This window comes from Hippocampus guttulatus, chromosome 13 (genome assembly GCF_054856545.1).
Source record: "Hippocampus guttulatus isolate MCC_2025c chromosome 13, RoL_Hgut_1.0, whole genome shotgun sequence".
Taxonomy (NCBI): Eukaryota; Metazoa; Chordata; class Actinopteri; order Syngnathiformes; family Syngnathidae; genus Hippocampus; species Hippocampus guttulatus.
The window spans coordinates 18,829,606-18,842,304 of record NC_141273.1 but is presented as its reverse complement, the minus strand read 5'-3'; the positions used below and the strand labels follow the sequence as shown (position 1 = coordinate 18,842,304).

The 12,699-nt window shown below is 41.5% G+C and overlaps 1 protein-coding gene across 1 annotated transcript in view; it reads left to right on the top strand.

Annotated features, from left to right (window-relative positions):
- Positions 1 to 12,699, top strand: part of LOC147196771 (mitogen-activated protein kinase kinase kinase 7-like) — a 73,214-nt gene that overhangs the window by 10,601 nt on the left and 49,914 nt on the right. Inside the window, exons 3-6 of the mRNA XM_086126813.1 lie at positions 940 to 1,005; positions 2,435 to 2,480; positions 5,996 to 6,134; positions 11,053 to 11,177. Of these exons, the coding sequence (XP_085982939.1) occupies positions 940 to 1,005; positions 2,435 to 2,480; positions 5,996 to 6,134; positions 11,053 to 11,177 (376 nt within the window). The remainder of the gene's footprint in view (positions 1 to 939; positions 1,006 to 2,434; positions 2,481 to 5,995; positions 6,135 to 11,052; positions 11,178 to 12,699) is intronic.

Here is a 12,699-nt window from a genome sequence, read left to right as displayed (position 1 = left end):
AACCATAAGCGTTTATATCATTAGTCACATAGCATAATTGCATTAGCTATTCTTCAGGATTTTTGGAAGACAAGAAAAAACAATTTTTTTAGAACATATACTGTATTGCTATTTTTGGTATTCATATTGTCAGAAAATTTTCAATCGGATAGGTGAAGAAGTAAGCGAAAGGAAAAAGACCCAATAAAAATAGCAATGTGTGATGATTTTTTTTTCCTTATTTTCCAAAAATATTGAAATATGACTTTTTAGCAATGACGCTGTGTGGCCGGCCATATGCAAATAAATACATATGCACAAAATATTCGACTAAAACACAACCAATCAAAGTTAATAAGAGTGGCTGCGGATCTGCAAAGTTGTGAAGCACAACGATGCTGGTCTTTGACTTTAATTTTTATCCCACAAGTGCACATTTTGTGGTGAAAGTAATTCTGTCATGCATTTGTGACACGCAACGATGACATGACGTCATCTTTAGCAGACGTCGCCATCAAATGCATGTAAGCAGAGGAGCAAGCAATGTGCATTTAGAGGAATGAGACAAGCCCTTAGTCAATGAAGTCTACTTGGAGCAAACAGTCACCCCCACGAACAACCATGTGAGACGCCTGCCGTGCGATCCTATCAGTTATCAGTGAAACGGGAGTCGAAAGTCCGTCGAAAACTGACCAAGTTACTGATGGTTCCAGCAATGAACAAAAACCCTCTTCTTGCGATTTTATTTTTAAGCTTCCCCTATTCAGTCAGTAAAACACCTTTCATTGACGGATAGATGGTCCTTCTGTCAGTGCTGCCCACCTCTGAAAGCCACTGTAATCCACTGAAAAAAACCCCGCCAGCTTTTCAGAAACAGAAAGAAGAAACACATAATCTGTTAGATGAGTACTTAAGAGGAAAATCTGAATTTTCTGTCTGCCTCTTTTTGTCTTCATGCAGCTTCGCCAGCTCTCAAGAGTGAATCACCCAAACATTGTTAAACTGTATGGTTCATGTGACAATCCTGTAAGTATGCAACAATTATCACCTTGTTTAAAAAAATTATCAGTTTATTGATTCACAGGAGGGAATTCTTAAAACATTCAAAATGTATTTTCCTTCATTCTATAAAAATGCAATCAATGACATCCGATTCCCTGAAAAAAGGTTTAAGTTGATAGTGTCACAAATAATGACATACCCTGTATGCTGCCATATTTTGACAGCTTTACACAATCGCACTGAGGTGTTCCATGATGTAACACACTCCTGTTAATGTTGGACTTTCCTGGTCTATGTGCTACAAAAATGCCATATGGCGTCGTCAAGTATTGCCATAATTCGGATGGCACTCCGAACCATGTCAGGTGTCATATTTTTCCCTGAGAAAAAGACGTAGAGGAGAGACGGACAAAATACATGTCACTTAATGTCCCCCCAAAACCCAAAACGTGAACGATTGTCACCAAAATGTATGCATAAGTGTTGGCATGTGATAGTCATAGTCTGAAAATATTAGAACGAAACTTGCCACATTTTGGTTTATATTAACGTAAGCATATATGTTTATTGATAAAGCAAGACTTATGGCCATACGACATTAATATACATTAATCATGTCATGATTCGGTTTGGGACCAACAGGTGGCACTGTAGGGCTTCCCCTGCAGCTGCACACCTGTTGGTCGTTAGGTAATCAGTTCCATAAAAGGGCTCCCGCCCGAACACTCATTGTCGGGTCATTGTTGCTGTTTGTTGGCTGCTGTCATGTTTGTTTCAGTCATTGTTAGGTTTTATCTTCAGTCATGATTTTTGTTTGATACTTTGGACTTAGTTTGTTTTGGGTTTAGTTTTCTCTGTGTTTTAATACAATTCTTCAAGTGCACCCTGCTCCTCCTTGTTGCCTGCTTTTTGGGGTCCACCACCACCTCGCAATCGTGACAGATCCCTCGCTATATCACCCTTAATTTATCGCGGCTTCAGTACAATTTTTTTTCAAAGTACTGTATTCAGAAAAAAAATGCAAAACTCTTCAGAGGCTTTGTACATGCCTATACTGTACATGCAAAGGAACTCATTCAAGGCACATGATTGGTTCCTGGCATAACGTCGACCAATGACAACATGAGTGGATTTATCTCGTGAGCTGATGGGCTGCGCATCTTGGCAACGCCGTCCAGCGTAACAAGACACTAGGGAATCGTTGTGTCTCGTCACACTGTTGATTCTCTGGTGTACTGTCTACCAGTCACACACAATCTTAACTTTGAAAAAAATATGTATTTACATTGATTTTCTTTCACATTTTTACTCTACTTTTATGAACCTTTATGTGCTGCTGTATCCCGTCATGGTTAACACTTTTAACAATTTTGAATTAACAAAGTATTTTCTCGTCTTTCCAAATTGATTACTCAACATTAACATAGCGTGCCTTTGTTTTTCCAATTCTCAGGTCTGTTTGGTCATGGAATATGCTGAATGTGGCTCTCTATATAACCGTAAGTTATTTTATGTCCATGAAAAATTGCACTTGGATGTTGCTTTGAGTAACATGAATTTGCTAATATTTATTCCCCTTTACAGTGGATATAAAAACTTAACACACCCCTCTTCATCTACCATTTCTTTTTTAGATGTAAAAAATTAGATGAAGATAAATTTCAAAATTTGTTTTCACCTTAAAGCAACACACTGGTCAAAATTCATTTTCTAGCATCTGATTAATCAGTATGTACAGTATAAAGAATACAAGTGCCAATATCAATGTCAGCTGAGTACCTGACGAAAGGTTTAAAATGATCATGTATCAACATAATGACATAGCGTGCACAGTGCCATATTGGACATTGTGTACCGCTTCATGCAATTCCTGTGATGTTACTTGCTGGATGCAAACTAGACCAGAGGTAGGGAACCCCGGTTCCTCAAGAGCCATATCCTGCCTGTTTTAGATCCCGCCCCACTCCAACACACCAGATTCAAATGGTCAGCTCATCAGCAAGCTCTGTCGAGTCCTGAAACGATCTTGAACAATTGAATCCGGTGTGTTGTACTCGGCAGGGATATAAAACGGGCAGGATATGCCTCTCGTGGAACTGGAGTCCACTACCGAAGAACTAGACAGTTTATTTTAGACTTATTTCCTGGTTTATTGTGCGATTAAAAAACCCTATATGGAGTCATCAAGTTACTCCCATAATTTTGAGAGCACTCGTAACTGTTCCTTGAGAAACAAAAATATGGCTACAACTTTTGCTAAATCTTGGTGAAATGTTCAACCAGGGCTGTTTTTTTTTAAATAAAAGAATTGTATGGGGTGCAACTAAGCAATTTTTTTTAAAATGCCGCAATAAACACACACACAAGTAATTAACTATTTTGTCAGGTGTAATGTGCAATGTAATGTGCAGTGTAATGTGTAATGTGCAAACACCTACATTTTCAAGACAATCAGCTAACGTCTCTAGGAGAAGTTCTTTAAAATAGGACATTTATGAAAGGCCAAGAATGGCGCCTGATTCTAAATGGTCAAAATGGCGGACTTCCTTTAAGGTTTAGCAAATGGCTTGTCAGTCCTGTGCTGTTTAGCCTCCAACTTTTTGTAGATCTTGGTGAAATGTACACCCGGGCTGCTTCATTCAATATTTGCAGGGACGCTGCTGATCCATATTTTAAAAATCACACAAGAAACTAAGTACATTTCACGAAAACTCAAAAACTTAGTGTTTCAACATGATCAATGTTTATCTCTCTCTCTCTATCTATATAGATAGATATATAAAAAATGTGTGTGTGTACAGAAGGCTCAGCTCTCGAGTACAGTAGTTCCTCTGCTTTCTGAACGCAACATACTTGTAGCTGCTCTGCCATTGGCTATTACAGAGCATCATCCTGGCATCCCATTGGCTAAGAATGACTTTTATCGTATGTTGTCGATCTATATAGATGGATAGATAGATCGACAGATACTGTAGATATGTGTCTATGCAGCGCCTTGTCATTCACCCCAAGAGGCTTTCCGATAGTTGTGCGTAGATGTGAATCACCCCAAAAAAGTGCTCACCAGCCGGGCGATCAATCCCTATGCTGATGTTTGCCTTGGACATTTTCGAAGGATTGTTAAAAGCCGACAAAAGCAAACGTCCTCGGATCAGTTCTTGACAATATGCCAGCCAAAACCCACTTCTGAGAGAGAGAACATGAACCAAAGAGGGCAAAAAAACCATGAGGACACAGTTAAAAATTAAAGGATGAGTGAATAATCTAGTTGTAACATGTATTTGTTACATATTTTGATGCAGTTTTATGCTTCATAACAGTGTTTTTCAAACTTTTTCGAGCCAAGGCACATTTCTTTCATTTGAAAAATCCCGCTGCACACCACTTGCGGAAAATGGGAAAAAAAGCTCATTTGAACAACTAGTGTTATCTTGTTTTTTTTTTAAACATTGAAGAATAATGTTCTATTACAACACCTTGAACAGTAAGCAAATAAACATCAATCAAATATTTTATTATCTTTCATATTTATTCTCACTCGGTGTGATAAATGGTTTGGATGAACACAGATCTGATATCCTGGCAGCAATCGATGAAAGACACACAAAGCTCTTCCTCCACAGCTCTCAGTCTTTCTCTGTTTTTATTTTTTTTACAGCAGTCAGGCTATTTCTTCGGACCCGACCCAAAGCGGGTCAGTCCGGACATCTCATTTACATTGCCATTGGGACATTTTTTGATTTAGCCACAAGTTCAGCGACATGGTAACTTGCTTTCAGGGCTCATGCACGTTGCTTGTTTCTCCGTGTCTTCACGCAGACGAACAGAGTACCACATTTTTGTTTCAAATTGAAGGGTGTTTTGTTTGGAGATGGAGTTTAAGCTTACTTGGGACCATAGCGCTGTTGGAGAGCTTATTACCACATACCAAGCACAACGGAGTCGGTGGCGTTGCATCTCCGGTAAAAATAAATCCAAATGAAACATAGCTTTCATTGCATTGTCTCGCACCAGAAACTTCGCTTGTCTTGAAGCACAAGGCAATTAGCTAGCTGCTGCTGCTACCTACCAGTATGGAAGACTACTACATGATTACTCTGCCAGGCGATAGACCACGCAGGTATACAATTTGGATTACTCCTATGGCACACCTGACAATATCTCGTGGCAGTGTTTGAAAAACTCTGCTTTAGAAAACATGTCTGAATTCACACGCACGCATACGCACGTACTTACACATGCACGCCATAATGAGCATCAGCCAAAATGTCTGCTAAGATGAACAAGGCATGGGACGCACTTTTGCGGCGTGTTAACTATCGTAGCTCACGTGTACCATTTAAAAATGCTTCTCTCGGCCCTTCACATTCCCATTCTAATGCCAGTACACTCTGCGAATTGTACATGAAACGCTGTTTTTAATTTTTTTTTAACAACAGCCACCTGCCTGGCATCCCGCCCTGCCAATAAAAACGTGTGCCGCAGGCTATGAATAAAATCCTCGTTGACAGAAATGTTGAAATTGAATATTTATTCTACACATTTTTACAGCATTGGAAAACGTAAAGAATGTTTGTCATGTTTGTCCTCCTACAGAAACCATATTTAAACCAAATATATCCCCCTCCCCATTTTTTTCCATGTTCAAACATTTTTGAAAAAGTTCCAAGGAGCCACTAGGGTGGCGGTAAAGAGCCGCATGCGGCTCTGGAGCAGCAGGTTGCCAACCCCCGGACTGAGAGGGAGGGAGGGGGAGGGGGAGGGAGAGGGAGAGGGAGAGGGAGAGAGAGGGAGAGGGAGAGGGAGAGAGAGAGATTTTTATATGAGGGGTTCTCGGACATATTAATAGTGTAAAACGTTTTGAAATTATTTATCTTGGTTTCATTTCTTTTACAAACAAAATGAATTGATATCTCAACAGCGGTGTTTACACTTTTTTATATCCACTCTAAATGTACAGGAGCACTGTGAATACCTTTTATCGAAATGCACATCTGTCTCTTGTCACTGCCAGTCTTGCACAGCGCTGAGCCGCAGGCCCCCTATACAGCCTCCCATGCTATGAGCTGGTGTCTGCAGTGTGCCCAGGGGGTTGCTTATCTGCATGCCATGAAACCAAAGGCATTAATTCACAGAGATCTCAAACCACCAAAGTAAGATTATTGAAGATTTTGCACGATTTTTTTCTTCTTTCTCTTTCACCAGCATTGTTTTTCTCTGAACATAACTAGACATTGATCAACCAAACTGTTCCTAAATTTGAAAAAGTCGTCTTGACCAACTTCGAGCACAATTGTTTTTTTAATACACAAAAGCAAAAACAAAACAAAATACTGGAATAATCATTATCCATTGGCATCTAATACTGGAGGATGAACAGACAGCTCCATCCATCCATTAATTTTCTTCCACATATGGAATCGGAAGGCTACTTGCCCAGCAAACGTTTGGGTCGCAATGGAGATAACCCAAGCAGGAAAGCATTGGCGTTCCTTTCCAGAGCCACTTATCCAGTTCTGTCAGGGGTCTCCCGAGGCATTTCCTTTCCAGGCGGGGCCTCCTACCAGTAGAATGTGCACTGAACACCTCACCAAGGAAGCGTCCAGCTGGCATCCTAATCAAATGCCAAAATCGAGTTCCTTTCTCACCCTCTCTCCAGTGGAGAGCCCAGACACACTGCGGGGAAACACATTTTGGCCAATTGGATTCACGATAATTTTCTTTTGGCCATGACCAACAGACTATCATCCCAGTTCCCAAGAAATCGGCAACATCGGAACTGAACGACTATAGGCCTGTCGCCCTGACGTCTGTGGTCATGAAGTCCTTTGAATGCCTTGTGCTGAACCACCTAAAGAACGTCACCGGACCCCTGCTGGACCCTCTCCAGTTTGCCTACCGGGCAAACAGGTCTGTGGAAGATGCAGTCAACATAGGTCTGCACTACATCCTCGAGCACCTCGACAGCACAGGAACCTACGCAAGGATTCTGTTTGTGGATTTCAGCTCTGCGTTCAACACCATCATCCCGAAACTCCTCACCCCCAAACCTCTCCACCTCGGTGTGTCCCCTACGATCTGCCAGTGGATCCTCAGCTTCCTGACGGGACGGACACAACAGGTGAGACTGGGAGCAACAACATCATCAATACGCACCACCAGCACTGGAGCCCCACAGGGATGTGTCCTCTCTCCACTGCTCTTCTCTCTCTACACAAACGATTGCACCTCAACAGATCCAGCTGTCAAACTCATAAAGTTCGCAGGCGACACCACGGTCATCGGTCTCATCAAAGACGGCGACGAGTCTGCGTACCGCCAACAAGTGGAGCAGCTGGAGCTCTGGTGCAGCCGACACAACCTCGGGCTGAACACGCTCAAGACTGTAGAGATGATCGTGGACTTCAGGAAACATTCTTCTCCACAGTTGCCCCTCACACTATCCAACTGCCCTGTGTCAACCGTCGAGACCTTCAAGTTCCTGGGAATCACAGTCTCCCAGGACATGAAGTGGGAAGTCAACACCATCTCCATCCTGAAAAGGGCCCGGCAGAGGATGTACTTCCTGAGGCTGCTGAGGAAGCATGGCCTGCCACAGGAGGTGCTACGACAGTTCTACACGGCAGTCATCGAATCAATCCTGTGTTCTTCCATCACGGTTTGGTTTGGGGCCGCCCCAAAAAAGGACAAAATCCGACTTCAACGGACAGTTAGGACAGCGGAAAAAATCATTGGCACCGCCCTACCCACTCTTGAGGACTTGCACACTGCAAGAATCAAGACAAGGGCACGGAAAATCTTGACTGGATCCCCCGCACCCTGCCCACCACCTTTTCCAGCTACTCCCCTCAGGCAGACGCTACAGATCCATGCGCACCAAATCCAGTAGACACTTAAACAGCTTCTTCCCTCTAGCCATTAACTCCTTAAACAGTCACTGACGTAGTCACTCTTCTTGTACTACAAATACTGCTACTGGTTACTCTAAAATGGTTCAATGATTTTGTTGTTTACGATGATACTAATGCAGCGTGTTATACCGGAGACAAATTCCTTGTGTGTTCTACATACTTGGCCAATAAAGATGATTCTGATTCTGATTCTATGACCACAGGTGAGGTTGGGAACATAGAATAAACAGTCAATCGAGACCTTTGCCTTTTGGCTCAGCTCCTTCAACATGACAGAGCAGTAGAAACTGTATCGCTGCATACGCTGCACCAATCCTCATTTACCTCTGTCCCCAATCTTCCTTCACGTGTGAACAAAGATACCAAAATACTTAAGATCTTAAATCTGATTAGGATTTGTTTCTGGAGAGAGCAGTCCACCAGTTTCCGAATGAGGACCAAGGCTTTGTTTTTTTGGCAGTTATAATTACCGTATTTTCCGCACAATAGGGCACACCAAAAAGTCTTCATTTTCTTAAAAGCTCACCAAGCGCCTTAAAATCCGGTGCGTCTTGTGTATGGTCATTACAGTAATATGCCGACCCCAAGATGGCTCCTTGCTGGAGACATGCTTACAATGTTATAACTTGCTGTTTGTTCAGTGAATTCTGTCACTGTTTTGTTAAATACGTTGTTGGTGCGGCTCCGAAAAAAGGACAGCTGTGGTGTTGTTTTTTTAAAACGGTCTCAACAAATGCAGGTACGTCTTTGTGTCCGTGCCTTCTCTTCTTCAGTTTGACTCGAGAGCCGTTCAGACCGCCTCCGACAAACGTAAACTAACGATTACTTCAATGAAACCACGAAAATTGAAAATAATACATCAAAACTGAAAAGCAAGCGAGGATATCAAAAAAATAATTCTATAGCCCCCCCGCCTATAGAATTTATATTGTGATTTCATCATTTATGAATATACAACAAAGGAATAAATAACTACTACTGACATCTGATCGTTCTGTTGGAGCGATGATCAAGGAAATGCCAGTGCGTTTTTCGGAGGCGGTCATGAACGCCTCTCGAGTTGAACGGAAGAAGAGAAGGCACGGAGACAGACAAAGACGCACCTGTATTTGTTGAAAAAAGAAGAGCTGTGGTTTTATTTATTTATTTTTTAATGCAGACTTTATTAATCATTTTCACAGTCTCAACAAATACAGGTACTGTACGTCTTTGTCCGTCTCCGTGCCTTCTCTTCTTCCGTTCCACTCAAGATGTGTTCATGGCCGCCTCCGAAAAACGTAAATTAATGATTACTTCAATGAAACTACGAAGAAAATCAAGCGAGGAAATCACAAAATAAATTCTGTTGGGGGGATATACTGTAGAATTTATTTTGTGATTTCCTCGCTTGATTTTCTGTTTTGATGCATTATTTTCGATTTTTGTAGTTTCATTTAAGTACAGTAATGGTTAATTTACGTTTTTCAGAGGCAGTCATGAACGCCTCTCGAGTTGAACGGACGTCTCTCGAGTTGAATGGAAGGAGCGTAGCACCATCTACTGGAGGCATTGTAGATTGCGCCTTATAATGAGATGCGTCCAATGTATGAAAAAAATATTACAAAATAGCCATTCATTGAAGGTGCGCCTCATAATCCAGTGCGCCGTTTAGTGCGGAAAATACGGTAGTTTCCAAATAGCTTCACAGTTGGCTTCAACCCACTCCACTGAAAATTGAAAATTGTATTGTGATGAAGCCAACAGAACGACAGCATCTACAAAGAGCAAAGAATACCGAGAATACCAAAGCAGATGGCCTGAACACCACAGCTGCATCTAGAAATTCTGTCCATAAAAGTTTTGCTGTGACAATTCTGTGACAAAGTGCAGCCTTGACGTTTTCCAACTCTCGCTGGAAACAAATCAGTTTCACTGCTGGCAATGCAGACTGGCACCAGTTATACAAGGACCACATAGCCCGTATGGGATGGTGCGGTACCCTTTATGATTCACAACATTTTCTCCAAGTCGAGAAAGCACAAGTCGACTGATTGAGTGAACTCGACCATGCACGTTCCAGGAGCGCGCTGAGTACATGCGCCCTCTGTACCACCGCCAGGACAAAAAACACAACCTTCCTTCTCAATCAGAGATTCTGCTTCCTGACAGACCCTCCTCTCCAGAACAACTGAATCTCTGTGATCTCCGTGTAGGTGAAACACACTCTCCGCCCCCCCAACTGTCCCTGATGCCCACACAATGTTGCAGAGGCATTTCAACCAAGACAATTCCACAACAACTCAAGCTTTTAATAACTTTGAGCAGTTCTCATCCACCACAACGGCCGTGCTACCGGGGTGTCTTTTGAACCTTCTCGTGATCTCACCTCCAGAAATTGCAGAGCCTCCCTCAGAGTCGCTAACGCCTGCTTTCTCATAGGAAGGTATTTTGACTGACTTGAGTGGGTCTTTGAAGTTTTCTCCTGGACGATAGACGAACCAGTGACTGAAGCATGGTGAAAACAGACGGACTGACCGACTGACCTTGACAGTTCAGTTCGGCTTGAAAATACGATGACCAGCTATGACGGACGGCTTCGCAGGCCGCTGACGAATGATGGACAGGCAAATTTTGCAAATTGCCCACCTCTGGGGTTAAGTCAAAAAAGTCACAATTTTAAGCGTCCACTGCCCTTCCTTCTTGCTTGCCAATTTGGGCAAAACAACAAATATGTGGACAACAGTTTTCTTTTTTTCCCTCTCTCTCTCTCTCTCTCTCTCTCTCTCTCTCTCTCTCCCTCTCTCTCTTTGACTGCAAAAGGGATATTGAACAGACTAATTCAGCTATTATTTGAGTATCTCACTCCTTATAAAAACCAATTAAAGGGGAAGTCTTGTAAAAAATATGCTGAATAATATGTGCCCACTAATCTAAACGTGGCATTCTGACTATTTCATTTGTCGAATGTTAATTAAAAATGTCCACAATCCGCCGTGATGGATAAAACGGGTTTGCTGCTTCATTCATTTCCACAAATGCAATAAGAATTAGAATACCATATTTAAGCTAGTGGGGTCACGGAGAACATATTATTGCAAAGAAAATGTTAAACTTTACTTCCCATTAAGCACAGCATTTTGAGTCCTCAAGTTTGTGATTCTTCTCCACTGAATTGTTTCAGTTTACTCCTGGTGTCTCGTGGTACTGTGCTGAAGATTTGCGACTTTGGAACAGCTTGTGACATCCAAACTTACATGACCAACAATAAAGGCAGTGCAGCTTGGATGGCACCAGAGGTGTTTGAAGGTAAGCAGATGGACCATTTATCACCTAATACAGGATATAAGATAAGTATAATAAGGGCGATTAAAGAAGCAATTGATTGCAGTTTTCCAAATAGCCAATTGAAGCTGCACTCACACTCTGGAATCATGATGTGCTTGGACCTACTTGATCCCTGAAGTCTGGCATCTTTGGGTCGTGTGAGGTCTCTGGTAACTATTTAGGTTCAGTACACTTCTATTTAGGGATGTTCTATACTGATCGGGCTCAATCATCCATGGGTGTGATCAGCCGACACAGATCACGTGGATTCGGTGTAAAATGGTCAATTTTAGAGCGACAACTACTGTTTTTTCTTAATCGATTAATACGTAAATTTTTTTCAATTCATTGAGTAACCAAATTTTAAAAAACAAATTTATATCCCTTTTATTATTCAAAAATAGGACTTTGCAAAAATGCACAAATTGTGATTCGGTCACGATGTTGGTCTATAACATGTCAGAAAAGAGGGAAAATGTTATTTTCCGAAAGTAAAAGCAGCTATTGTCAATGTCTTTTCCAGATTATGTAAAGATGTGAATAGTGATTATCTTGTCGAGAGTCTTGTATTCCAATTAGAATTAAACCAAATTACCAAATGCAGTGAAATTTTATTTTGGTCCAAAAGCACAAAACAAGGTCAAGGTCATCTTTATTGTCAATTATGCTTTATGTATGGCATGCAGCATAGATGAAATTTCTTCCTCTCAATCCTCAGTGCAAATATGCATGCAAACATGCTGTGCATTAAACACACACAGCTAAGAAAAGATAGCAGCTACACTGTATAAAAAAGACGTGCCATCTGAACAGTATATACAAAACTCAGTCCTGTTGCCAATCCTGCTGGCGTATGAGTATGAAATTAATAATGAATTATTTTCATTGATTTCATTAAGTATAGGTATAATAAAAAGTTGTAGAAGGAAAATAAGAGTGCTTCAAGTAACATTTAGGTTTTCAACTATAGTTTCTCTAGCTGAACAGGGCAGTCGCACAAGACTGTAAAAGCAGAAGCACCATTCTGTGCACTGCTAGGATTAACTACCAGAAAGCCTATGACTCAATGATGCGCACATGGATACGGAAGTGTTTGGAAATGTATAACATGAACAAAATTCTAAAAACCTTCATCAAGAACCCAGTGAGACTGTGGAATACAACTTTGGAGGCCAACTCAAAGCCAGTTGCACGAGTGAATATCAAATGTGACATATTTCAAGGAGATGCTTTGTCCTCGCTGCTCTTCTGCATTTGCCTGAACCCACTTAGTCAGATCAGAACCAAGAGGGGCTTCGGGGACCAGTTCAGAAGTTTGTTTCATTTGCAATTCACCGATGGCACTGGCAAGGAATGGGAATCTGGCGCACCAGGAGAAAAAATGTTAAACGGTACACGTGAGCTATGATAGTTATGTTTATGCTTCAGGTAGGGAGTGATTTCCTTTTCACAAACTGTTGTATCTACTTAATTTTTCTGTTTCGTTCTGTTAGGAGCCGTTATG